Genomic DNA, 24951 nt, shown 5'->3' on the forward strand with positions numbered 1-24951 from the left:
TACCACGGAGTCATATTCCCAAACCTGAAGTGAATCTTTAAAATTTTCTTTATTTGTAATATATCTTTCAAGTGAATTTTCTCTGATTCTCAGGTTATGATCCCTTTTCCCATTTTCTACTATTTTCCTCTGTCTACTCATTCACAAATGACAAAAGACTCATTCAGGCTTGGTGTGGTAAATAGAAAGTTGTATGTTTTGCACATGACCTCGTTTCTGGATGTCAATGAACTCTCTAAGACCTATACTGAATTGCCAATGATACATCTAGCTGCTGTGGTAATTTTGTACATGTGGTGTCCTATAAGCCTTGAATTTGATTTTCCATTTCATTCTTCAGGTTTGGGAAATTTTCTGATGTTATTTCATTGAATAGATTGTTCATTCCTTGGGTTTGTATCTCTGTGTCTTCCTCAATCCCAATAATTCTTAAATTTGGTCTTTTCATGTTATCCCATAATTCTTGGAGATTCTTTTCATGATTTCTTACCATCTTCTCTGTTTGGTCAACTTTGTTTTCAAGATTAAATATTTTGTCTTCATTGTCTGAGGTTCTGTCTTGCAAGTGATCCAGTCTATTGGTGATGCTTTCTATTGAGTTTTTAATTTGGTTTATTGTTTCCTTCATTACAAGGATTTCTGTTTGTTTGTTTGTTTTCAGAATCTCTATCTCTTTATTGAAATTATCTTTCACTTCCTGCATTTGCTCTTTTAACTGATTATTAGATTGATCATTCATTGCCCACAGTTGCTCTCTTATCTCATCCTTTGCTTTGCACATCATTTTAATTATGTACATTCTGAACTCCTTTTCTGACATTTCTTCTACCATGCTGTCATTGGATTCTATTAATATAACATCTTGGTTTGTTTGGGACACTTTCTTCCCTTGTTTTTTCATGTTGTTTGTGTATCTTCCCCTCTAGCAGTGTGAATCTGAGGTATTGCAGTTTCCCTCCTGTAGGCTTACAGTGTCCCTGCACGTTTCCAATACCTCACCTTTAAGGGGGAGATCAATTTTACCAAGACAAACAATATGCTGCCTTAAACCGAATAGTCCCTATTAAGATATTAACAATATTGTTGTAATAAACATGAGAGTTCAATTATTATCTACAGCATAAACAATAGGTCTGCAATTCCTAATTGTGGACAAAGAGGATGGGGAGGGGTGTAGGATGTAATGTTAATAAGATTATATAGAGGTGCTAGATCATGGAAAGAGTGAAAGCAGAATCAAAAGAAGTTGGTTGTTAGCATGAGAAAAGGGAGAAAGAGACTCCAAGGAAACAGATAAGAGGAAAATAGAGTGAGAAAAATAATTTAAAAAAATAGAAAGGAGGAATAATAGTAATAATACTACTAAAAAAAATCTACGACAAAACTATAATGTACTGTTCAAACCACCCAGTCTTCAGTAGCCTGATGCATGAAAGGTACTTGATAATGTGGTGTCCCAGGATGGGAGCTGCCACGGCTAAAGATGGCAGCTTCCAGGTCAGGGATAATCCATGATGGCGGGCAGAGGAGTCCCCATGTGTTGGTAGATGGGGAGCCAAGAGGCACTGGAGATCCCCACAGGCGGTGCGGCATGGTGTTGGGAGTTCCCAGGGCTCCTTGCTTTTGTCCTCAGAGTTTCTGCCAACAGGGAAGCAGGGGAAGGAGGCACATCCCCACTTGGTGTCCATGCCCCAGTGTGTTTCCCACCTGCAGGCTGGGCCAGCTGGAGAAGTGATGCAGCAGCTCAGGCATGAAGGCAGGCACCTTCCCCTGGGAGATTTGCTCTATGGCCATCCTGGGCCTTTGTCAGACCCGCCTGTGCACAGAAATTTTCCAGACTCTAAGAGCCTTCATTTCCTGAATCCTGGCACTTCCATGACTTTGTACTGAAAGTAAAAACAGGGAATAGAACTTGTTTTCCCCAGGAAACGACTTTGAGGCATGAGAACTGAGGATGGTCACTGTGCTTGTCTGCCTTTCATGGGAAAAGAAATGGACATTGCTGAATTGCTATGATGCATGTTGAGACCCACTTGCTTATAACCCACCCAACACCTGACTGCAAATAGGGGCTCTGGGATACGAAGAAAAAACAGCAGTATATCACTTATCATCCAAATGAGAGGAGGAGGGTACTGCAGGAAATACCCACATGGTTAGAAATGTGCCCCACATGAGAGGTGAAGCCCAAGGCATAGCTAATCATTCACTGGCAACACCAAGCTTCATGGGACTCTGGGTCTCTGTACTTGAGGACACGATCCCCACTATCCAGAGTCTCCAGAATGGGGGTGCTTGTGTGTGTGGCCCTCTGGCTCTCAATACCCTTCTCCCCTCTTTGTTGCCTCTTTCCTGCTTATTCCCTATCCTCCCACCCAGAATATCTGCTTGGATAAGCACTTAGACTGGCACATGGTCATTCATTCCCGGTACCTTGTGTGTTCAGGACAATTTGCCAAATGGTTTAGAGGTCGGCTTTGCCAAGGTTTTGCCTACGCCCTTAATTAGAAGAAATTGAAAGAATGGCCCCCAAGTCCATTCGCACGGCACATTCCCATCTCTGCTCTTGGCCTTTCAAACAAATGTTAGTTTGAATGTCACTGGCTCTGCTACCTGACAGGATTGGAATCTGGTCCATGGAGACCTTGAGACAAAACCATTAAATTTCCCATCTAACTTAGGCCAGAGACATCTGGAGAAATTAGGTCAAAGTTCAGGTTCACTTCTCAGGAGCTGGTGACGTCCTCAGGAGTTCTCAGGAGCCAAGCTCCGTGGTAACCTGGACCATGGTGGGCTTTGTTGATATACCAGCAATCAGAAAGGCAGGAAAAACTGCAGAACATCTAAAGGCAAACTATCATTTTAAGAAGCATAAAATAAATAATGATTTTAATATAGCCCTTTTCCCTCCAACACCCGCCCCCGCCTTCCAGGTGATCAGTTCCCCAGCTCCAGTTGGCCCTGAGTGCCCAGTGGAACTGCTGAGAGGCTGAACTCAGGTCATGGGTGTCAGCCCCTGCTCCCCATGTTGCTGTAGCGATGTGCTGGCACCTGTCCCTCTGCTGGCCCAAGAAGCTGCATGACTAAGATTTCCCAGCATTGATGGCTCACTGAATATTAAATATGTGCTTCTTTCACTTACTTCCTTGTTTGAATGCAAGGGACCCTATCATTCTTACTTTAGAGGTTCTTGAATATGTAAATGAGTTTCAGAGAATTCCTTTTTGGAACACCATCACCTGTCCCACAGGCTTGCTACTCTTTCAGGGTCAAAGGGCCCCCTCTTCAGAGCAGGGCAGTATAGGGAGTTTATTTCTCTTGTTCTTTCCTCAAAAACTCATAGGTTTTGCAGGGAATGAGGCCAACAGTACAAATGTGAACTTAGGTTTGTCATTGATTTTTTCCAACACAACTCTCGTTGAGGGCCTCTGTTGATCTTTCCAACACAGCTGCACACCTGTGTTCTCTCTGGATGTGCCCTCCTTGCTGGGGAAGATCATTCTCTCCCCTTCTTGCACAAGCCCTTTAAGAGCAAGAGCTTCAGATTTTCCAGCTGGAGGATGAAAAGGATTCTCCTGTAGGCATAGTTTCCAAACCCATATACTCAGAAGTTAAGTCTGCTGACAAACACACACCCTGGATGATCTCCTTCCCCACCACCCACCGTATGCCCTGGCAAGATCATATCAAACTATTCAGGGAAAGTATTTACTGAATGCAAGGAGAATAGAGCACTTCTGCATTATTTATTATAGGCTAACAATATCCATCATATGTAGAATGTATATGGACATAAATTAGTGATGTTAGGAAACACCAGTGGTTCAGAACCTATTAGGATCTCTGACATGTATGTAAAAACACATCACAGTCCTACCTCTCGCACAAGGCTGGGAATTGGCTATGAGACAACTTCACTAGGAAAACAAAAATCATTAACCTTTTATTTTCCATTAGCCCTCCAAGCAGTTCATCTACTATTGAGGAAGGCTTAGAAAATCATTTCAAATCATGAGTCTTAACTGTACCTTCTAATACCTTCTTTCTTTTCTCTCTGTGAAGGAAGAAAGAAGAGTCACATATACTAAGTGCTAATGAGATGCCACATGTTACAGCTAGCATTTGGATGTCCTGGAGTGGTGGGCATTAGAATCCCCGATTTACAGAGGAGAAAACTGAGGCTCAACATCATGCAGCTGATAAATGACCAACATAGAATTGGAAGCCAGGTCTTGGTTCTGAGCTAAGGCTTCTACCCTACATGTATGTGACTCACTTCCTGAGCAGGAAGGCAAAGTTGTTCTTGGCTCTGTGTCAGTTACCTGTAGCCACAATAATGCTGCATAACAGAGAACCACAAAGCAGGCAGTACAAAGCAGCATTTATTTTTGCTCAGGAGCCTGTGGGTTGATGGGGAGGTTCTGCTGATCCAGGCCATGCATGGCTGATCTCAGCTGGTTCCCTTGAGCATCTGCAGTCAGCTGCTGGGTCAGCCGGAGCTGGCTATCCAGGATGGCTGGCACTGGGACAGCCCATCTCCTCCAGCAGTCTGACCTGGGTGTATTCACGCGGCAGCCAGGCAGTGTTCCAAGAGCCTGGACAAGGTACACAGCTTCCTGGGGCCTGGCCTCACAACTGCTACAATGTCCCTTCCACCACATTCTGTAGGCCAAAGCAAGTGACAAGGCCATCCAGTATCCATGAAAAAGGCAAGTACACACTCTTCTGACTGGAGCAGATATAGTCAGGTTGCAGAGGATGAGAGCACTGGGCCATTTTGCAGTCAGTCAACCTTAGCTCCTCTGTGGGGCTGCTGTGCTCTGTGGGTGGCACCTGCTTCCCATAAGCCTCAGTTCTCTCAGCTCTTTCCTTCCAGAGTCTGCACTGAGAGATTCTTTGTCACACTAAGGGAATGAATGACTACAGGGCAGTACAGTGGTCCTTTCCCAAGGGGAAGGGGGCTAGGTTGAACCCTAGTCTGGCAGGGGTTAAACCTTCAGCAAACCTGTTTGCACTAAACTCCAGCCCTTTGTCACCAACCTGCAGTAAAGGGACTGCTTTAGGAGTCCCTCTTCAGCATTGGCTCCTCTATGTCAACGACAGCATCTTCAACTGACATTGGGTTTACCTGTGGAGTTAGGGCCCACACATATTCCCTCACCTCTCTGAGAGGACCTCTATTATTAGTTAATTTTGTTACTATAACAAAATACCTGAGACTTGGTATTTTACAAAAGAAACAGAAAAGAGGTGTTTAGCTTACAGTTCTGGAGATTCAAGGGCATGACTTGTCTTTGGTGAGGACTCCATGGCAGATGCACCATGGCAAAAACGAATGAGAGAAGAGATTTCATGATGAGACAAGAAGCTAGAAAAGGACACTGGGATCACTAAGGTCCGAGAGGAAATACATTAATTCTTTCTAAGACACACCCCTAATGACCTGAGGACCTCCCACTTAGCCCCACCTCTTAAAGGTCCCACCAGCTCTTAACATCACCACACTGAGGACCAGCCTTCCAACACATGAACCCTTGGGGGATGCGCTCAAATGGCATCTAACAATGGCAGACTCTATTTGGCCTGTGTGCTTGTGGTTTCAGGGAGGAGGATTAGGAGGACCAGTCATTTCTGCAAGACTCCCTGTGTGAAGGAGTCTACATAGGAAATGCTGTTGGGCTTGTGGGAGATGCCAGGTGGGCTGGGAGCTACAGTCGGGGGAGGGAAAAGGTAGTGTTAAAGGCAGAGGTAGAAAGCACAGCTGGATTTGAGGACAGGGATAGGCTGGAAAGCTTGAGCAGAAGTCAGAGTTGAAGGGAAACGGGAGAGATGACTCTAGAAATCAAATGCAAAAGATCAGGAATGAAAGGTCAAGCCATCCTTTCCAGACCCTGAAAACCCCATAAGACCACATTGGCCCTGCTGCCAGCTCACACCCAGAGCTTGCTTAGGCCATCTCAGTTGATTCATGAGCATCCAGTAGGACGACTACTTAGTGCTCCTGGTGTTTAGAGATTCTACTCCCCAAATCCTGAAGCTTCTAGTCTGGGAGGGAAGAGAATATATCTTTTCTGTCTAACTTGGTTATTGGGCAGGAACCCTAATTACTCCAGACTAATAATGCTTTTGTACATCATCAGGTTTAATTCTCCAAAAACAAATGGGAGGGTTCCAGCCCAGGACAGGGATGTTGCTCAGTGAATCTGAATTCAGGTTGCAAAATCCAAGTAGTGTGGGGAGGACAGGAGAATTCTGGCCTGATGTTGGTTTGCCCTTACTTCATGGGCCCCCCAGGAAGGCTGCAGAGGGTGTTTTAAAGTCCGGATCTAGTATCCAACACTAATTGTGTCACCTTAAACAAAGCTGTGTCACTGAAACTTTACTAACTGTAAAATGGGATCTGCACCTCTGCTTTATCTTCCTCTCAAAGATGTTGTGGAAAGAAAGTCCCAGTGGGGCATCCAGACCCATTCAGATTCACCTGCAGCTGAGAATCAGCTCACGGGTCTCCATTTCCCCATGTGAGACTGACAGCCCCTGACCAGACAAGATCCCTAAAGATCTGTGACTGTGATAAGGACCAAGTTATGGGGGGGCAGGAGATGTTCAGGCACCTTGAAGAGCTAAAGCCACTGCACCTATAGTACAGACCAAGAATCAAGGTGAAGTGTGGTACCAGGATGACCCACCCCCATACAACTGGACCAGCCTCTGGAATCAAACAGACACTGCCCCCCTGAACCTTTACACGCCCCCCACACACACTCCTGAGGTGATGTGAGTTGTCCTGTGCTTGATAAACTTTGCCTCAAGTCTCTGATCACACACCTTCAAGGGACCCATGGTGGGCTATGAGTGGAACTAAAGACTAATTAGCCTGGGTGTCAGAGGCTAAGTCCCCAGAATGCCAGGAGCATTCTCAAGACAAATTAGACCTGGCTTCATAGGGATTTGGGTTTGGGGAGGTATGGAAATAGGATCGGTGGGGAGAGAATCCATTCGTCTCTCCTGGTTAGGGAAGATCAGCTACAGGGAAGCAGCACATCCGGGAGAAGCACTTTCTTCCTCCTGTTTCTGATCCTGAGAGAGAGGAAAATATAGTGGCCACCAGGTAACAGGTAAGTGGACCTCAGAGAAGGCGTATACCTAGGACCAGATTTCCCTTATTTAGCTCTGAGTACTGTATGGTTTGAAAAAGTAGTCTACCAGGGAAACTGCTTTTTTAAGTAGTAACTGACTGCTGCCTTTGCTATGGATCATTGGTTAGACACAGATCGGTACATCTCTGTCCCAGTCCAACATTACCAATCTGGATCAATCTTATTCTTTCCAAAGGATTGGGCACTATAGTGATAGGTTGCCTCCCTGTAGGTAAATCTATTTTTCAAATAGACATGAGCTCTTGGTCCTTGAGATGCCTCACATGGGAGGCACCTCCCAATAAGAGGAGGTGATTCAAGAATGGCTGAGCACTTTCAGGATTCTCATTCCACCTCACCATCCTGCAAGACACGTATCAACCCATGGCATGCCCCACACCCCACTTTTCTCCTAGGAGAAGGAGTAGAAAGAAACACATCCACGTGCTATTGAGTAGGGTGGACTAGCCTTGTACCTTCCATAGCAGAATTTCCTTTGAGTAGCTAGAACCCAGGAGAGACAGACTGGTATGGGGCTGTATCATCTCAGTACATCAGCACTGCCCACCTGTGAACACCTGCTGTTTTGTTAGGTTTCTAGCACATTCCTGGGTTGTAGGGAACCACTTGGCATTTTCCTGGCCACTTAGAAATGGATACATATTGACTACAGGATGTAATGTTTTAACAATACAAAAGCCATTTACAGGCTGCTTGTGCCTATGGCTATAGCTGCTTCACAGCTTGGTTCTGAGAACTTCAAGGTCACAACCTCCTAACAGCTTCTTCACATCATTTGCTCTGTTGACTTTTTCTTAGACTTTCAAAGCAAGTGAAATTGTGTTTATTTGCTTCAGCTCCTGAACAGTGGCTTTTTAAAGAATCATGGGCTGGCTACTACCAGCTGTAAGGACTGTGGGCAAGTAATGGACCTACCACCTCATTATTCTGGGCTTCTGGTCTTGCCATACATTTGCAGATTCCAGGGAGCAGGTTTGCATTTGCTGGTGCAGAATATGGTGGCTATAGAAAGCTGTTGGGAAGAGATAGGCAGAATGTATTGATCTGGTCTTTCTCTGCAGTTTGCTGATGTTTTAAGTCTTTAATATTTTTCTGAAATTAAATATATACATCTACCATCTATTTATCTATCTATACCTCACCAAATATAACCTAATGAAATCAATATGGACTTGCACCAACACTGTCTAATCACCCTACTAAAAACACAAATACAGAATTATTTGAATAATCAATATTTGTATCAAAATGAGGGCTGTATGGTTAATCCAAAGGAGCATTAATTGACAGAGGACCTCTGCCAATGTTTGCAGAAGATATTTACCCAGATTTTGTTATCAGGAGATTATCCCACACCACTGTTTATTCAAAGTCCTACAGATGAAGGCTCGGCACTAGGCACCCCAGGAGCTTGGGGCAGGGACCGTGGTTTGGGGACCTCAAGTGGCAGTGTTGCCAGGCACACTGGTTCCCACATCTCAGAAGGGTCTGAGGAGAGTCGAGTCATCTCAGGATCTCTGGAGTGGAGCCTGAGGTCTTTCCTGCATGGAGGGACCCTCGGCTGTGCAGCTGGGCACAGTGCTACCCTGCAGAGAATGGAGCCTCTCCCTGGGTCAGCAGCAAATCTGGAATGTGGACCCAGAGCCAAAAATTTCTCTCTCCACTTATTTCCTTTTAAAATGAAAATCATCCTGCCTTATTTTCCCATCTTAGGGTGACAGGGCTAATCCAGTGAGAGGGAGGGCAGGAAGCAAACAGAATCAGACTCAAGCTTACCTGACTCTGGAGGTCCCCTTTGTATCAGGTGCTCTTCTGAGATTTTAGAAATAAAGCAGAACATTGCTACTCAGCTGCAGCAGCTTTACCTGAAAACTCATGAGAAATGCAGAATCTCAGGACCCACCCCAGACTGGCTGCATTCGAATCTGTCTATTAATGAGTTCTCTAGAAGATTCCCTGGCTCTTTTAAGTTCAAAAGCACCACTGTAGAAGACCTGATTTGGGGCAACAATGACCTGAGGTTATGGCAACCATGCAGGACTCATTATCCAACAAAACGCAAACGAAGGGCATAGAAGTGCTTACTGGGAACCTGAGAGACAGTTTCAGCCCTGCTGTCCAAGCTCCCACTGCAGAGGAAGCTCCCTTCATCTGAGAAAGTCCTAGTCCACCCCACCCCCAAGAGAATGGGTTTTAAGATAGGAACAAATTATTTTCTTGGGGATGTGGATATATTTAATTTTCCAAGGTAATATGATTAATTTTTTTAAATGAAAGAAAAATCAGGAAGAGAGAGTTTGGCAAAGCTGACATAGCCTAGCAGTTTTCCCTTTGGAGGGTTCTCTTCCTGCCTTTGAGGGTGCTGTTGCATTTTGTTTGTTTCAGGAGTGCCTCCTTTAGATCCCTATATGATGTGCAGCATGCACCAGGAAGAATGACCAGATAGGTCAGGGGGTTCCATTTCTAGGGTATTATCTGTGAGTGTTGAACTCAAGTTAAGTCCTGTCTCAGTCTGTTCTGGCTGCTATAACAAAATACCATGAGCTACATTATAACAATAGAAACACATTTCTTATAGCTTCGGAAGCTGGGAAGATGAAGATCAAGGTGATGGTAAATTTAGTGTCTATTGAGTACCTGCCTCTAGGGTCATAGACAGTCCCACTCAATGTGTCCTTACATAGTGAAGTGGCAAGAAGTCTCTCCAAGTCCTCTTTTATGAAGGCACTGATCCCATCATGAGGTCTCCACCTCCATGACCTAATCATCTTCCAAAGACCCCACTTCCTAATACCATCACTCACTTTGGGACTAGGATTTCAGCATACAAATCCAGGAGGGACACAGACATTCATAGCAAACCCTAAGACATTTCCTAGATATTCTGAAATGCTCCCTCTCACATAATGCTCCCAACAGACAGAAAATGCCTAGACTGGGGACTAGTCAACCACACTACAGACCAGGACTTTAAGGTGTACAGAAATACATCCAGTCGTCACACTGAATGCCTGATGTGGGGAAGTGTCAGTCCAGTTGAAAAGACTCCTTACCTGGGGCTTAATGTCCAGTGGAGTATTGAATACAGTTCCAGGAGAGGCTTCCTGATCCAGTCCTCTGTTCCCTTCCCTGACTTTCCCCAGTTTGCGTGGGTGAGGCTGTACAAACCCCTGGGGAGCTGGGGTTTCTTTCAAGTGATTTTAACCCATGTCCTCATGTCTTAACTTTATGATTTGTATGTACTGTATCATTTAACCCTTATAAGTCACTTTTCTGAGAAAACAAATCTGTCTAGGAAGCCGATCAGTTCCCTGAAAGAGACAAGAGGCCATTTGTCATTATGGTTCCAATCACTCACTGGGTCCCTGGCTCCAAAAAGAGTCAGTCAGGAATCTTAGACAGACCTGGTCACTGCCTACAGGCTAACAAAGAGGCGATGACACATTAATGTCCTGGTTGCATGTGTCCCTCCAGGTGTGGCTACTTACGTGTCTAATTTAGAAAGACTCTGCACATAGTAACAGACCAGTCTAGGACCTTAAAGCCCTGTCATTGTATCCCTCGGTTTCTATTCCCAACCTCACCCTCTGTCTTCTACCGGTTTCGCTTCAAATTAGCCAAGTTAGAGTTGGATAAACCAATTTTTTTTTTTGTGGTCCTTCTCACTTTGTTTTTGTGTGTGTTTGTTTTGGGGGCTTTTGTTGTTTTGTTTTAATTCTCCCAAAGTGTAGATTTCATTCTGTTAATATGGGTAGGATCCTTGATTTTGAAAAAATATGTACTTTTAAGCTTTGACACCAGAAGGTAATTTCAGCTCAGCTTAAAACAAGTATAGAGGATGACCATAAGAGCAACCGACTGGCCAGGTTCCCCTAGAGTCCTTTACCACACCTAACTTCAGAGTAAAGAATTCTAGGGTATGCAGGGGCACAGGGACTAAAAGCGAAAGACGACTTCAGTTGGTCCAAACGAGACTGTAACCAGCCCATCTCCTCCCTTCTCCCATCCCACTAGCTAGCAGATGCCCTCCATCACACGCATGAGCTGGGAAGGCTGGTTATTGACAACTGGGCAATCTTCGCAATAAAGCTTAACAGTTTACATCCCCTTGTACTGCCCTGTCGATGTTTTCAATGGATCACCTTCCGGCGCTGGTCTGCACCCTGCCACTGACTCCTCTCCTTCTTTTCTTTCCCTTTAAGCGTGCAAACGCAAAGAGCAAGAACCAAACAAAGACAGGAACAATTCCCAGAAGAAATCCCGCCTGGTGTTCACCGACCTCCAACGCCGAACACTCTTCGCCATCTTCAAGGAGAACAAGCGCCCGTCAAAGGAGATGCAGATCACCATTTCCCAGCAGCTGGGCCTGGAGCTCACCACCGTCAGCAACTTCTTCATGAACGCCCGGCGCCGCAGCCTGGAGAAGTGGCAGGACGACCTGAGCACAGGGGGCTCCTCGTCCACCTCCAGCACTTGTACCAAAGCTTGATGGAAGGACTCTTTGCCGGGCACAGGTCACCTCCAAACGAGGAGAGCAGATACCAAAAGAAAACACAAAGGAAAAAGACACCAGATTCTTAGCTGGGGCCCTTCACTGGTGATTTGAAAGCACAATTCTCTTGAAAAGAAACTTCTATTCTAGCTGTAATCATAGGCCAGGTGTTCTTTTTGTTTGTTTGTTTTTAAAGGCTATGGAGTCCAAGTGCAAGCTGAAAATTAATCTCTGAACCAAACACTGTCCTCTGAACATGCTAAGCATCCCAGAAACCCAAATGGGGGCCTTCCTGGAGCAAGTTAATTCCAGTATGGTGTCAACCAAAGCTCAGGATTGCTTAAAATGTCCACAGTCCCACTTCGGGTCCTGTCAACCTCTTACAGTCACATTCCCATGGGAAACAGTGGGAATTTGGCCTATGGAAGGACTCCAAGTTTAGGCTTCCAAGATGCTATAAGAGAAGAATCTAGCAACAAGAAAGACCTCATTTGTTTTCCAAGTGCTTAGCCTCATTACATCACAGTACACCAAAGTTCACAGCCATAACATAAAAAAAATCAGAATAGTAACTACTGAGCACAAGTTTTAAATATGGAAGTTTAAAAAAAAAAAATCCAAGGACCCATTTTTCCAACTCAGGCATCTTTCATTGAATGGTTTGGAGCTTTAAATCGATCCAGTTTACAGTTTTTTTTTTTCTTTACCTCCTGGAAATCTCATGTGGTCTTGGATTCGTCAAAAAACAAATCAGTTCACTTGAGCTCAAAGTATCAAGCACAACGAAGATAAACAGAAGTAAGGAAGGTTCTAGATTCATTGCATCTGGATTTTCAAGACACCTGTTGTGAAGTCATTAGGGAATTGTTAGGAATATGGCTTCAAGCACATTTTGCAATTTGCTACAAATTTCGTTTGTACATAACGCAGACGCACACTCAGGAGGCCAATTTAACTGTTACGGTACATGGAGCAAATGCAGCATTTAAAAAGATCTCGATTTTTTTAGATCATTAATGTATCCTTCTTGATTTATTAGTCATCTGGTTCCTCCTATTGTGCATTACAACCACCACGTAATTCATTCTCACTCTTTCTGATTTGTGTTGTTTCCTCCACCATCCCATTAATAAAGGATGTTTCCAGTGTTTTCTAGAAAGAAAAATAATAAATTAAACCACCATACGTGTTGCTCATGACTGTCATCTAGTCCTAACTCTCTTCCATTGTTGACTCATCCTTGCAAAACGGTTGAATAAATCTGGAGAAAACACAGCACACCAAAGAAGCAGAATACTGCAAACCAAAGACATTTATTACTTGCCATTTTCTAGCCTAAAAATACTGTGATTACTTTTAGAAATCAGAAAAACCTCTGCAACTCCAAATGGCATTCAGCTCTTGCATTTGACTCAATATCGGGCTGAGCGGACCAGCTACGCCAAAGACGTTAGCCAAGTCCCCCAGGCAGTGGCTTTACCACGCCAGCTCTGGTTCCTGGCTGTCACCTTCCCACAGCAAGCAAAGAGCACCCACAGAACTCTGGGAGATTGCGAAGGTCACGATGTGCATATTTACCAGTGAATGGCCCCAGGTGGGCACCATGGGGGTGTTCAAAGCAAGCCAAACGCTGCAATGATTCTTTACAGACACTTGAGACTGACTTTTTTATGAATTACTTAATCGAAACCAAAGAAACTTTTTCTGCACCTACTTCTGCAACAAATAGAACTGTCCCATTAAATGAATAAATAAATCCGTAAATCAATGGAAATCACCATCAACAAAAGGAAGCACGCCAGAAAAAAAAAAAAAAGTCCACAAAAAAACAGTGAGACGCACTGTGTTCAAATAGACCTCTTGGGACATTTTTTGGAAGCAGATTTGAAAGAAAGGGTTGATTCAAGAATTGAAATAAGGAAGCGCCTCGGTGGCTGCTGCTTCATTTGACAACTCACATGGTAATCTTAAAGTTGAAGATTGTCTTTAATTTGTGCCTATGCAGTTTTTCAAAAGAACACGGAACAGAGCAACAGAAACCTCAACAGCTACAATACCAAAGATGAGGATTTCTCACATCTTTTGTTTCAGTTCATGATCTCCTTTTGCCTGGCTAAAATACTAATAGCGTCATTGATCTGTACAAAGGTAATCAATTTTGTTTCTCTGAGCAACGAAAGGAAAGGGTCATTTATTTGATTTTATCGTTTTCCTTTATTTTGTTTTATGGCTTTTTACCCCAACATGGAATCTCTCAAAAGATTCCATGGACTCCAAATTTAAGATGTTGGGATACTGAGTAATTTTCTCTGCTCAGCAGAGTGTGGGGAATGATATTGTCATTGAATGTTCTTTGCTTAACCCTTAGACTTGGTTCCTTCTATGTTCAGAGTCTCATCATCAGGGGAGGGAAGTGGAGCGAGGGTCAGGGTAGGGGTCTTAGTGACGCATCCTCTCCCTAGCCACAAAACCAAAGAATTTATAGAGGAATTTACAACCTCATATTCATGTGATTGCTTCATCTTAACAGGGCTTCATTTGGGGGTGGGGGAAACATGTAAAAATAATGGCCAGTTTCTACTTTTCTATTAGCTTTTTAAAAATCAGCTGTAAAGTTGCATTTCTAAAGAAAGATATATATATGAATACATATATAGATCAACTTGACACTGGTGATAACCCCAAATTTTTGCTGTCCAAATTCATGTCTTGTTTTTGTCACGTGCTTCATTTGCTGAAAATTCAGCTTAGAATTTTGCTCATGTCTCATGCTATGCCAGAGTTAATTTGCCACTGTGGATGATTTGGAGTATTCAGATTTCTATGAAAATTTCTGGGAAAGAAAATTCAAGTATTTCACCATTTAACCTGTTGATAAATAGATTCATGGTATAAATGAGTTTTATTTGTATCTAGAGTCATCTCTATTCTATGTCTCACCCACCACTAAGGTGGTGGGTGAGGTATAGCCATCAAATCCAGCCCAGATCTGGACCATTGACAGTGGGGTGCTCATCTTCTGTAACTGCTGGGAAGGTTCTGTGGTCCATTCCCAATAGCTATGGAATATGGCCAGCTCAGAAATCGGTTCTCCAGGAGATCTTGTCCATCAGGGTGTTCCAGATCCCCCTCAGTGAGTAGATCCACCAGAGACTTCTCATGGGGAAGTCCAACTCCTGTTGCAATGGGTTGATCAGTTTCCTCAGGGTGGTACACATTACCAATTTGCATTGACAAGCCTGCATGCAACCACAGCTGGCACTGGGGTGGGACCCTGGTGGTGGTGTTGGGGGGAAGTGTCTCAATCCTGGAGAGAAGACATGTAGCAGGTTTTGGGGAGAGTCCCAGAGCCCTGCCCCTAGAGAACCCCATCATCTACCATGCCACCTCCTCACTCCCTCCATGTAGATGGGCCTTTGCAGGGGCAGCAGCCATGGAGCTGGGAGAGAATGTGATTCTCCATGATTTTTGTAATTTATCCTGCCTAGGGGATTGTTCCCTGACGTTGCCCTTGTGTCCCTTGGTCCCTTGCTCATACTCCACGTATCCTTTGTCAAAGGATCAAGAGAAGAGCGTCTTTCAGCAGGGGATTATTCCCACGTAAATTGATAAAGGTCGATTTTAACTTGGCTATTTCTGAACAAGTCTTTGTGACTTGTGGCCAATGGAAACAGTTGTTCTTGAGAATAGGTTGAGGAACCAAGTCTCTTGGTTTGGTTAGTGTTTCTTTGACACATTAATCTCAGCATCTGGGTCTCTGGCATCCTCTGAAGATGCATAGGCCAAAACAGTCTGCCTTTGTGGCCTGACATTTCAAAACTGGTCAAACCAGTGCTCTGGTGATCAGAGAAAGATGTCATAGTATGAAAAAAGCAAGAATTTCCCTCCAAGGACTCTTGATAAATGTCTCATACTAGATAATGTCATACCAGAGAGAAGTGCTTGCTTTTTTTAAAAAAAATTATTTACATACATATATAAATATATATGTGCATCTTGTACATTTATGTATCAAAATTTAAAGCCCTAGAGAATTTCAATTTGTTAGAAATCTGAAAGAAAAAAATTGCTGTATTGAAAGGTTATAGAATTTAACCCCCTGAGTTTCCTCAAGGATTTTTAAAAAATTGTTTTTCATTAATAGTTTCAGAGAAAATTACCATTTGGATTTGGTTACAGCTTAAAATCCATTCCTCAATCCAAGAAAAATTTGAGGCATGCCTCAGCCATCGGCAACAACAGGGACTGTGAGAAGAACTGGTTCTCAACCAAGTTTCACCTTCTTGAGGCAACAGAAATTCTAATGTTCACAGCTATTAAGTGGAAAGATATTTTACTTTATGCCTTTACACAATTAGGTTTCATGTTTGGTTTCAATGTGATTTTGATACTGGGGATATAGTTGTTTCATTCTAAGAAATTTTTTAAAAAGCAAAACTGATAGATTTATCTTTTAAAGGAAAGCAAGCAACAACAACAACAAAAAAAAAAAACCCATAACACTAATATTTAAAAGCTTTCTCCAAAATGTAAAAGAGTATGTAGGCTGTGGCACACACAGTCACAGGCTAACCTGAGCCAAGAAGGACCCAGTGCAATGCTTTCTCTGGAAAATTCAGAGTTGGCTGCACAGCAGTTCTTTTCCCATAGGCTCTTAGCAATTGTGGGCTTAGAAAATCCAAGCTCATTTTCATTTCAAGCTAAAATAAAATCAAAATTAGGAAGGTAAATCTGACAGACCTCCCCTACATTTTGCTAAGTCCTGTAGTGTATTTCAAAGCCAAATATAAATACCCTTTAAATAATCAACCATTTTCCTTGTCTATGCTGGCCACTCACATATTAGTGCCAATAAAGTTGAGCATATTAAAAAAAAATCTTAATAACCACTGCTACCTAGGTATAGGTAAACTTTCCCACTTTTGAAAATGTTGATAGGATTCTAGGAGTCTCTGTCATTATCAGTAGTATGACAGCATGTCTTTGCAGCGAACCTAGATCCTTAGGAGGTTGTAAAATGAGAATTTTCCAAAATCTAAGACCAGACAGGGTTCTAATGTTGTTGAAGAAAAATGGACCAATGGACTCCATAAAAACTGGAGAAAAAGGGATGATACCTGTTGTTAAATCAGGGTTGACCACAAGACCCAAACATAAGTACTTTGGCAATAACTCCCTGGATTCACAATAGCTCAGAGCTTTTTGCTGTTATTGTTGCTTAACCAAGAAGAGTGAATGGGAAATGATAGAAGAAGGGATAGAGCGGGTGTACCTATAACTTGCTGGTATTTATCCGCAAAACTGGATAGCTTAATAATTTTGTACCTTTATCTAAGACCAAGTCATCTCTGAAACAACAAGAGATTCCAGATTTAAAATAAGGTCACAAACATCCTCCCTAAAGAATGGTACCCCAGTTGGTTGTATAAATTTCATAAGATAAAGACATTGGCTTTAAGTACGAATGTCCCAATGCCTTTATCTGTCAATGAGTTGATTCTTTCCAAGGTTGAGTGGAGGGGTGGTTTGTTCATTTGTTTTAGAAAGTCCCGAAATACTTATGAAATACAAAAATAATTACTGAAATGATATAGGACCTCACATAGTTGCAAAACCTCTGCTTGAGGCTCATGGTCTGTGGTGTAAATCACACAGAACGTTGGCTGCTCATTGTCCTCAGATGCCAAAGTGGCTTTGACAGTCTAGGGGAAATGAAAGCTGTAGCCCAAGCTTTCCCATACAGGTTTTGAGTTAGGTTGATTGAAATTGACCAGCTAATACATTTTTAGTGGAGAAATGTGTATAATAAAAAAAAAACACATGGCTACAGGTTTGTTCATTCCACTGAAGTCTTATACTCGATCCATTTTTAGCAACAGGCATTTCATATAGCATAAACCTTGGTAAGTAAGTTTGCCTAAAGTTTATAGGGTCTGTCAGCTTGGATGTATACAGCTTTAGATGCATATTTCAACAGGTATTCTCATAGTTGTCTTTATATGAAACATTACCCATAGGTGTCTAGACTGTGTACATGCAAGTGTGTACAGACATACTAAAAACATATATACTGTAATCTGTTACAATAAATAAATTTTAAATCATCTTGTAACATGTATGTGGTACTTTTACAATGTACATTGTTTTCATTATTATTTATTGTAACATTGAAAACCAAAGTGCAGGAATACATATGTGTATATAAAAAGTATCCCAGCATCTTTATTGTGTATACTTGGAGTTACTTTCATTTGGGCACATCCAAGATAAACAACTTGTAAAGGAACCTTGGATATTATTTAATCGTCTCTGTTAGAATGACACCTACGCTTTATGACCTCGGTTGAATAGCTTTATTCTGGATCTCTCATAACTAAAGCTAAACCCAAAGACCTGAAAAAGGACAAAAAAAACCAAAAAACAAAAAAAAGAAAAAAGAATAAAAGAAAAAAAAAAAGAAATGAAAGAAAGAAAAAAGGAAGAGAAGGAAAAAATAGCAAAGTAAAGCTCAAACCAATGGGAGAAAGTGGGCTCTGGTTTCCTGGGTTGAGGCAATGCTGCCGTGGTCCTGAGGAGGCTGCACTGGCTAGGGAGGAGTGGTGATTTTATTTTTCTCACGCTGTCACATCTAAATGATCTTTAACGTAAGCTTTAGAGGCTATCCTTTCTTGCTTTATTTCCAATTAGACTATAGAAAGAGATTATACATTTTGCCCATCAAAAAATGAAGACCCTCCCCCCAATTTTTTTTTAATCTTGTTTCTTTGGGTTATGACCCAATACGTAAAGTACTATTAATGTAATTAATTTATTTAAATTAGTTTTTAGTACATAAATGTATAGAATTGGGGTAATTATTTAATCATCCTTCCTTAGTTCAGTTTTACTTCTTGTACTTATTTATCAAAATCTAGACCAGAGGTGCATCAGAGATGCAAGATCTTACTTAGAATGTTCTCAAAGTTTAGTTTGCTTTATAAAGCAGTGAAATTCTGTTACAGACAGGGAAGAAATACAGGTTACAAAAAAAGAATTTGGGGTATTTTTCCTTCTTGAATTAACTTTTTAAATAGTTTAAGTAATGATTATTAAATTATTTAATTTAAGTTCACAGCCCTACCTGGTACCAGGCGAACTTCACCTCTTAATTATTGGGGCCCTCAGAGCCTTCATATTGTAACTTATTTATTTAACTTATTCAGCATCTGAGACAGATGCCCTGTATAGTTTATATTTTTTATTTAAAACAACAGAGAGCACTGCAGTTTGTTTGCTGTCAGAACAACAGAGCAAATTTTGTGGACAAGCAATGACTATTCAACCTGAACCTGTGCATTCAGAAAACATAAGCTGAGACCCTGCTTCACCAGCCTGGATTTCGGGGCTTCTATATGGAAACTGGAAAAATAAGTTTAAAAAAAATCATAGACAAAAAAAAAAAAAGAGAGAGAAACCCTTACATTAGCTGCTTCCAAGAATGAACTATGTGTGTGTGTAAAGCAACAAAAGAGGGGGAAAAAAGCAGAAAAAAGAAAAAAAGGAAAAACTTTCTATTTCTAGTGAGAACCAAAGAAGGCTACCTCACTGACTTTTTCCATTTGTAATTTTAATCGTGTTGATGACACCAAAGATACCAAAGATTTCTTTCTCTGTGCGGTCTGCATTTTGCTTGTGCTCTTTTATAATTTGAACTATTCTCTCTGACGTATGGTATGTACAGCCACAGCTCAGATACCCCAAAGAAATAATTATCTATGTGATGGCGGCTGCTAATTTAGAAAGGGATATTTTCTGTGTTTTTCTCATTTGTTTGCTGTCCCCTCCACGTGGTCAGGAGGCAAATTTGGATGCTGGTGAAATTGGATTCCTTAAATTCCAATTCCCAATTGGTGAAGAAGACTGGTTGGAGATGGCCTTCAGTCTTAGCCATGACCTCTCTCTGCTTGGAGCTATCACAGCATAGAGTTCCAATTACAAGACCTTAGAAACTCTAACCATTGGGCAGCAGAGTCGGAAGGGACCTCAGGAGTCATTTAGTCCATGCCCTTGTGGTGTAGAGAAGTGAAGTAGTTATCCAAGTCAAATAACCGTGGCGCCAAAACCCATCTCAGCCTCCTGCTCTGCCCCAGCGCTCCATTGTGTGGTGCCACCTCTGCGTGACACTGGTTACATGTAGGCAAACAGGAAAGTGGCAGTCCTATAGCAATGAGCAGGAACTGGGGCTTATCACTTAACACTTTAACTCTGAGAATAATCACAGGCGCGTTCAGTACCTATCTAGTTATACTGCCACAGAGTCACATACGATCAGTTGCCTAGTCCGATAGCCAGCCGTGAAATATTAGGGCTCATGCGGGGGGTTTCTGCCCTGGGAAGTACATATTGATCCAAAGAGTATGATTGCTTTCCAACCTCCCCATTCCAAAGTATTGTGTAAATAAGCTTTTAATTCACCGGGAGGAGAAATTTCATTCTTGGCCCATTGAGTTTAATTATTATGGACATTTTTAAAGTCAGTATTTACCAAGAAAGGGAACTCAATTGCCATTTGCACATATGACATTTCTGCTGTCCATTCTTTTCCTTTTCCTTTTCACTTATAGGGTTTACATTTCATTTCTAAGCCAACTCCATATGTATGAGAAAAATTTAAAGCTAACATTATTTGATGCTAAACAGTAACTATAAATAACCCAAATTTTCAGAGGAATTGATATGCTTGTTTAAAAAGTGGTTTAAGTTGCTTCTCTTTTTTTCTTAGTCATGAAATTAATTGATCTTCTTGAAGTTTCTTTAGATTCCATTAAATGATAAATCATTAAGATCATTTATCAAAGTGATTTGTATGTTAGACAATGAATCTTCAGCTTCTGACCAAATGGGTTTTAGACACATGAAGATATCCACCTCTAATCTATATAATTCTTCACTGAATTCTATATATTTTGCATTTCACCCAATATAGTAATCTTTGAGCTTTTTAAGAGATCATTTATATAATAAAGGTAACAAAGGAAAAGACCAATGAATTCATCAGTTCCACACATCAACGGAGTGTGTAGTAGAGGAATATTAGAAAATAGATTGACACACCAAGAAACATTCAGTTCTCTTTCTGAGGTTTCCATGCACCATCCTGATGCTGGTGAAAGTTCCTTCCAGTCCCATCAAGCTCAAAGCTCCATCTTCTCCCTCTAGGAGGCGAACCTGTAAGGCCTTCCTTCCAAGCAGTAAATTGCTTTGATTTTCTTCCCAAATTCATATTAGGAATAGAATTCCCAGAGTACCTGGGAGACAACAAAGATGGCCTAATTCATTAGGCAGCAGAGCCCTGCCCCATAAGCAAACATAACCTTCCCCAGTCTTCCTACCACCAAGTCCCACAAGTGAGAACCTAGAGAGAGCGATGGCAGCCTGGACACAGAAAACATCCTCTTGTGGCAGACCCCGCCTCAGCAATCCCCCCTCAGCCTCATGCTTCACTTGCAAAGTGTGACATAACCACGGGACGAGTGCCTTGCTTGAACCAAAGCAACGATTTAGCCAGTCTGGACCTCTCTGTGCTTTTTTTAATCCTTCCTGTGAATACCTCAGCTTCAACTGGGCCTCCATACAGTAAATTGGTGGGCTTATTGTACTGTGGTGCTTTGCAATGCAACCCTGCAAAGAACAAGATTTGTACTAATACCAAAGGTTCTTTATGTCTCCTCCTTCTGCCTCCCGTTCTTCCCCTTTTCTAGTTCTTCATGGTTCCAAAGCTTTAATATGAACCTGGGCATGTTGGCAATGCAGACCGCGCAATTCCTTACCGAATTTTCTCAGATATACCTCATAGATAATAGTGTTTAGAGTAATGTTATTATAGCGTATGTAATAAATTATTCACTGTTTCTTTTGGTAACTGTAATTTAAAAAAAGAAAAAAGAAAAAAAAGCTTTATACGTTTTAGGTTGTGCTTTTGTAATAGACGAAAAGGTGCGCTTAAAAAGAAAATGTATGTTCTTTTTTTCCCCTTTGGATTTTATTTATTCTGGATTGGGGAAAGTTGCAGAATGAGCCCAAAGTTTACAGTTTCATATTTTGCTGAAGAAACAATCTGTGTTCATTTGCTCTGTTGAAAAAATAATAATAATTATTTTCTACATTTGTGCTACTTGGTCTGAACAATTAATTGTTCTGTGTTAACAGTGTAGTATTATAATTAGCAACTGCCAATCAGTGCTATAATTTTATGCATGAGGCTAAAAATTTAGCAGTGTGATGCATTGTGGTCTTAATAGCAACATTTTTCATTTTGAACTAGCTCTTCCTCTTTGGTTCAATGGACATTATTTATGCATGAGGCCTATCGTTTGTTAGCAGTTGTGGAACAGTTGTGTATACATTAAACTGTGAAAATGTACACAGTTCAGCCTCAGACAGTGGTAATCTCGGTTTTATTGGGAGATGTCTCACCTCAAAAATATCTTTACACCTGTTGGGATTTCAAAATAAGTCAGATTGAATTGGGTTCAAATTTTATAACAGGAGAAGTCATTTCAAGTTTGTTAGCCAACTTGCATTCCACAAATTGGGATCCTCGTAACCCAGATATAGCACTATATCTGAGGGGGGTTTGAAAATGAGCATCAAAAAGCAGCTCACCTCTGCATTTTTAATTTCCACTCAAATGAGTTCTTTTGGCTTTATGTTCATGACCTCAGACCTAAGTGGCCATGTATATAGCTCAGGCTCTCCTGGGTTTCTGTTTGGAAATGGCTATTTTTGACTATGTGGTTTCTTCTAGTATTTTGATGTCAGGTCAATTCCTAGTTGAAACTCAAAGGGCATCAATATCATTAAGTCTCTGGCTTTTTTGCCCACTCCCATGGACATCCCCACCAACATTTTTCCAGTGATTTGGACAAAAATACATGGCCATTCCCCAAAACTTCATCTGTGTGGTTTTATCCCAGTTTTCCTTCCTATAGCCAGAGTTGACTTGCTCCACAATGCTACGCCTATCTTCTAAAGGGGAGTATAAGAAAAGTTTGAAGCCCAGTTTAGGAAAACCATCTTGTTTTAAATTCCCCAATTATCTCAAAGAGTAGTTTTCAGCTGCTGTGGATTGGGCAAACTAATTCCTATATTTGGGTTTTGAGATTCATCCTCAAGTTTTAGACCTGTTTTCCAAACAAGTATGTTTGACATAAAGCCAAACCAACTACCAAGCACACTTTGTTTTACATAGGAGAGTGCAGATGAGAAACAGTGGTGTAAACAGCAGTGTGCAATGCAAAACATTAGAAATCACCGACAGAGGAACATTCATATTATCTGTCAATGAGAACGTGTTGCAAATGTGCTTTCATTAATAATAGAGAAACATTTTCATTTGGCCTTATAAAGTAGGTTGTGATAATGAAAGCTTTGTAATATAGTCTTTTATTTTTTCCTTTTATTAATCTGCCAAAGATGGGAATGGATACAAGAATTTTAAAATGGGCTTTTGTAAGACAGTTGATGATTGTAATAGTGTTTAATCTTCTAGAAAGCTTTGTATGTTCTTCTGCAATAAACCAAATCGATCTTTGTTTCAGTAAATTCTCCTCACACTCACAACTAACAAACTATTCCTCTTGATGCAGATATTGTAGCATATATAAAATCCAAATGCATTTTCCATCCAAAGAAAACAGAGGGGTGTCCGAGACATGAAAGTGTCCAACCCCTTTTATTACAGGCAACGCAGAGGTCTGGCTCACTAGGATTTGCCAAGAAGTCTTGTCTTATGAAATTTGAGGTATATTTTGTTTGCCACTTATGTCCTTTTTTTTTTTTTTTAAACTTTGTGGAAAGTGATGTTGAATCAAGTGTAAGCTGAGTTTTACAGACATCTGAAGTAGCTACATTGTGAATGTTATTTTGTTATTAAAGGGTTTTTACTCAATGCTTTGTGCCAATGGATGTCCTTTTCCTTGGAGACACGGAACTATGGAATCACCAGCTTGGCCTGGTTTTATCTCCTGCCCTCCTGGAAAAACATGGGCCTGGCCTGGGAAATAAATGGAAGGTCTGGGCTAGAAGGTAGGTTTGGGGTATTAGAAAGAGATCTCCGTGTCTGTCAGCTTTAAAGAGAGCTGGGTCCAAACTCTAACTTGTCTTTACACCCTGACACTTCTCTGAGAAGTGTTGACCTTGAGCACATTGCCAATATGAAGGCAGACCCCAATTCACATAGTAACCTCAAATCTTCTGGGACCCAGCAGGCACTCACCCTGTCAGGCTGTGGTGGCCCCTCTGGTTGACTTAAGCTGGGTTAGCACTGAAGGACTTTCTTCCATCTTGACTACTCTACTGCAAAGGGTCTGGGTCCACTTAGTCCAGTGGGGCTCCTCCAAATCAGAAACCCCCTCCCCACCCATCCTCTGCATACCATTTAGCTATTCCATCTATAACTTTTGTGATAATTATTTAAAAACAAAGACAGGTATGGAACCAGGTTTTCTGATTTTTTTTCCTAAGTTATATTTTAGCTTCCCAATTCTTTAATCTGCAAGAAGGAAAAGGAGACTCCACTGTCTTTCTGGGCCTTGCTCCCATCTCAAGGCAGACATTCCCATCACCCAGGCTACTGAACTTTCTTAAGGAACAAGCTGTACCACAGCTATGAGGCTAACCAAGAGCACAACCCATCAGAGCCTATTTTATCTCTGCTTGAAAATCCTATTTAAAAAGTTGTAGAACAGTGGTGTATGCCTTTAGACCCAGCAGCTTGGGAGGCTGAGGCAGGATGATTATGAGTTCATAGCCAGCCTCAGCAACTCAGTGAGGCCCTGTCTCTAAATAATTGCTCAGTTAAGCAGCCCTGGGTTCAATCCCTAGTACCAAAAAAAAAAAAAAAAAAAAAAAAAAAGTTGTAGAATTTGGGTTTTCTTCTCATGTCTTCCTGACTTTAACTCAGTTTGGCATTTAGCTCGAGTCAGTTTATGATCTGGAAGAATTCCCCCTCCTCTTGTCCCAGGTATGTCAAGGAGCCTGCTACTTGAGATAAAAGGTTAAGTTCCAAAACCTATCTAGATACCAGGTAGGTAGTCATTTCACTTTGAAGGCAAAAGATGATCTCCTTTCCTTACTATGTTATTTTGTGATACACAAACCCAAATGGTGCCAGTTGAATCTTCACCATGAAATGTTATAAAACACCCACCATATTGGAATTTCTGAAAAAAAAAAGACATAAGCTTTGCATTTGACCAATTGACAAAAGAACTACTAACTTTTGGAGACTGGGACTGAAGTGGTATAGGCATTAACTTG

General features: G+C 41.5%; 1 protein-coding gene across 2 annotated transcripts in view; it reads left to right on the forward strand.

Annotated features, from left to right (window-relative positions):
- Positions 1-23581, forward strand: part of Onecut2 (one cut homeobox 2) — a 52259-nt gene extending 28678 nt beyond the window's left edge. Inside the window, exons 2-3 of one of the 2 annotated variants that reach the window (XR_007105199.1) lie at positions 11363-13800; positions 18906-23581. Coding sequence is in view for 1 of the 2 variants with exons in the window: in XM_047526601.1 (XP_047382557.1) it covers positions 11363-11649 (287 nt within the window). In the remaining variant the exon portion in view is untranslated. Of the gene's footprint in view, positions 1-11362 lie in introns of both variants that reach the window. The other variant, XM_047526601.1, reaches the window with a different exon arrangement.
- The last annotated feature ends 1370 nt before the right edge of the window (positions 23582-24951 follow it).

The sequence above is a fragment of the Sciurus carolinensis genome, chromosome 15 (genome assembly GCF_902686445.1).
Source record: "Sciurus carolinensis chromosome 15, mSciCar1.2, whole genome shotgun sequence".
In the NCBI taxonomy this organism is placed as follows: Eukaryota; Metazoa; Chordata; class Mammalia; order Rodentia; family Sciuridae; genus Sciurus; species Sciurus carolinensis.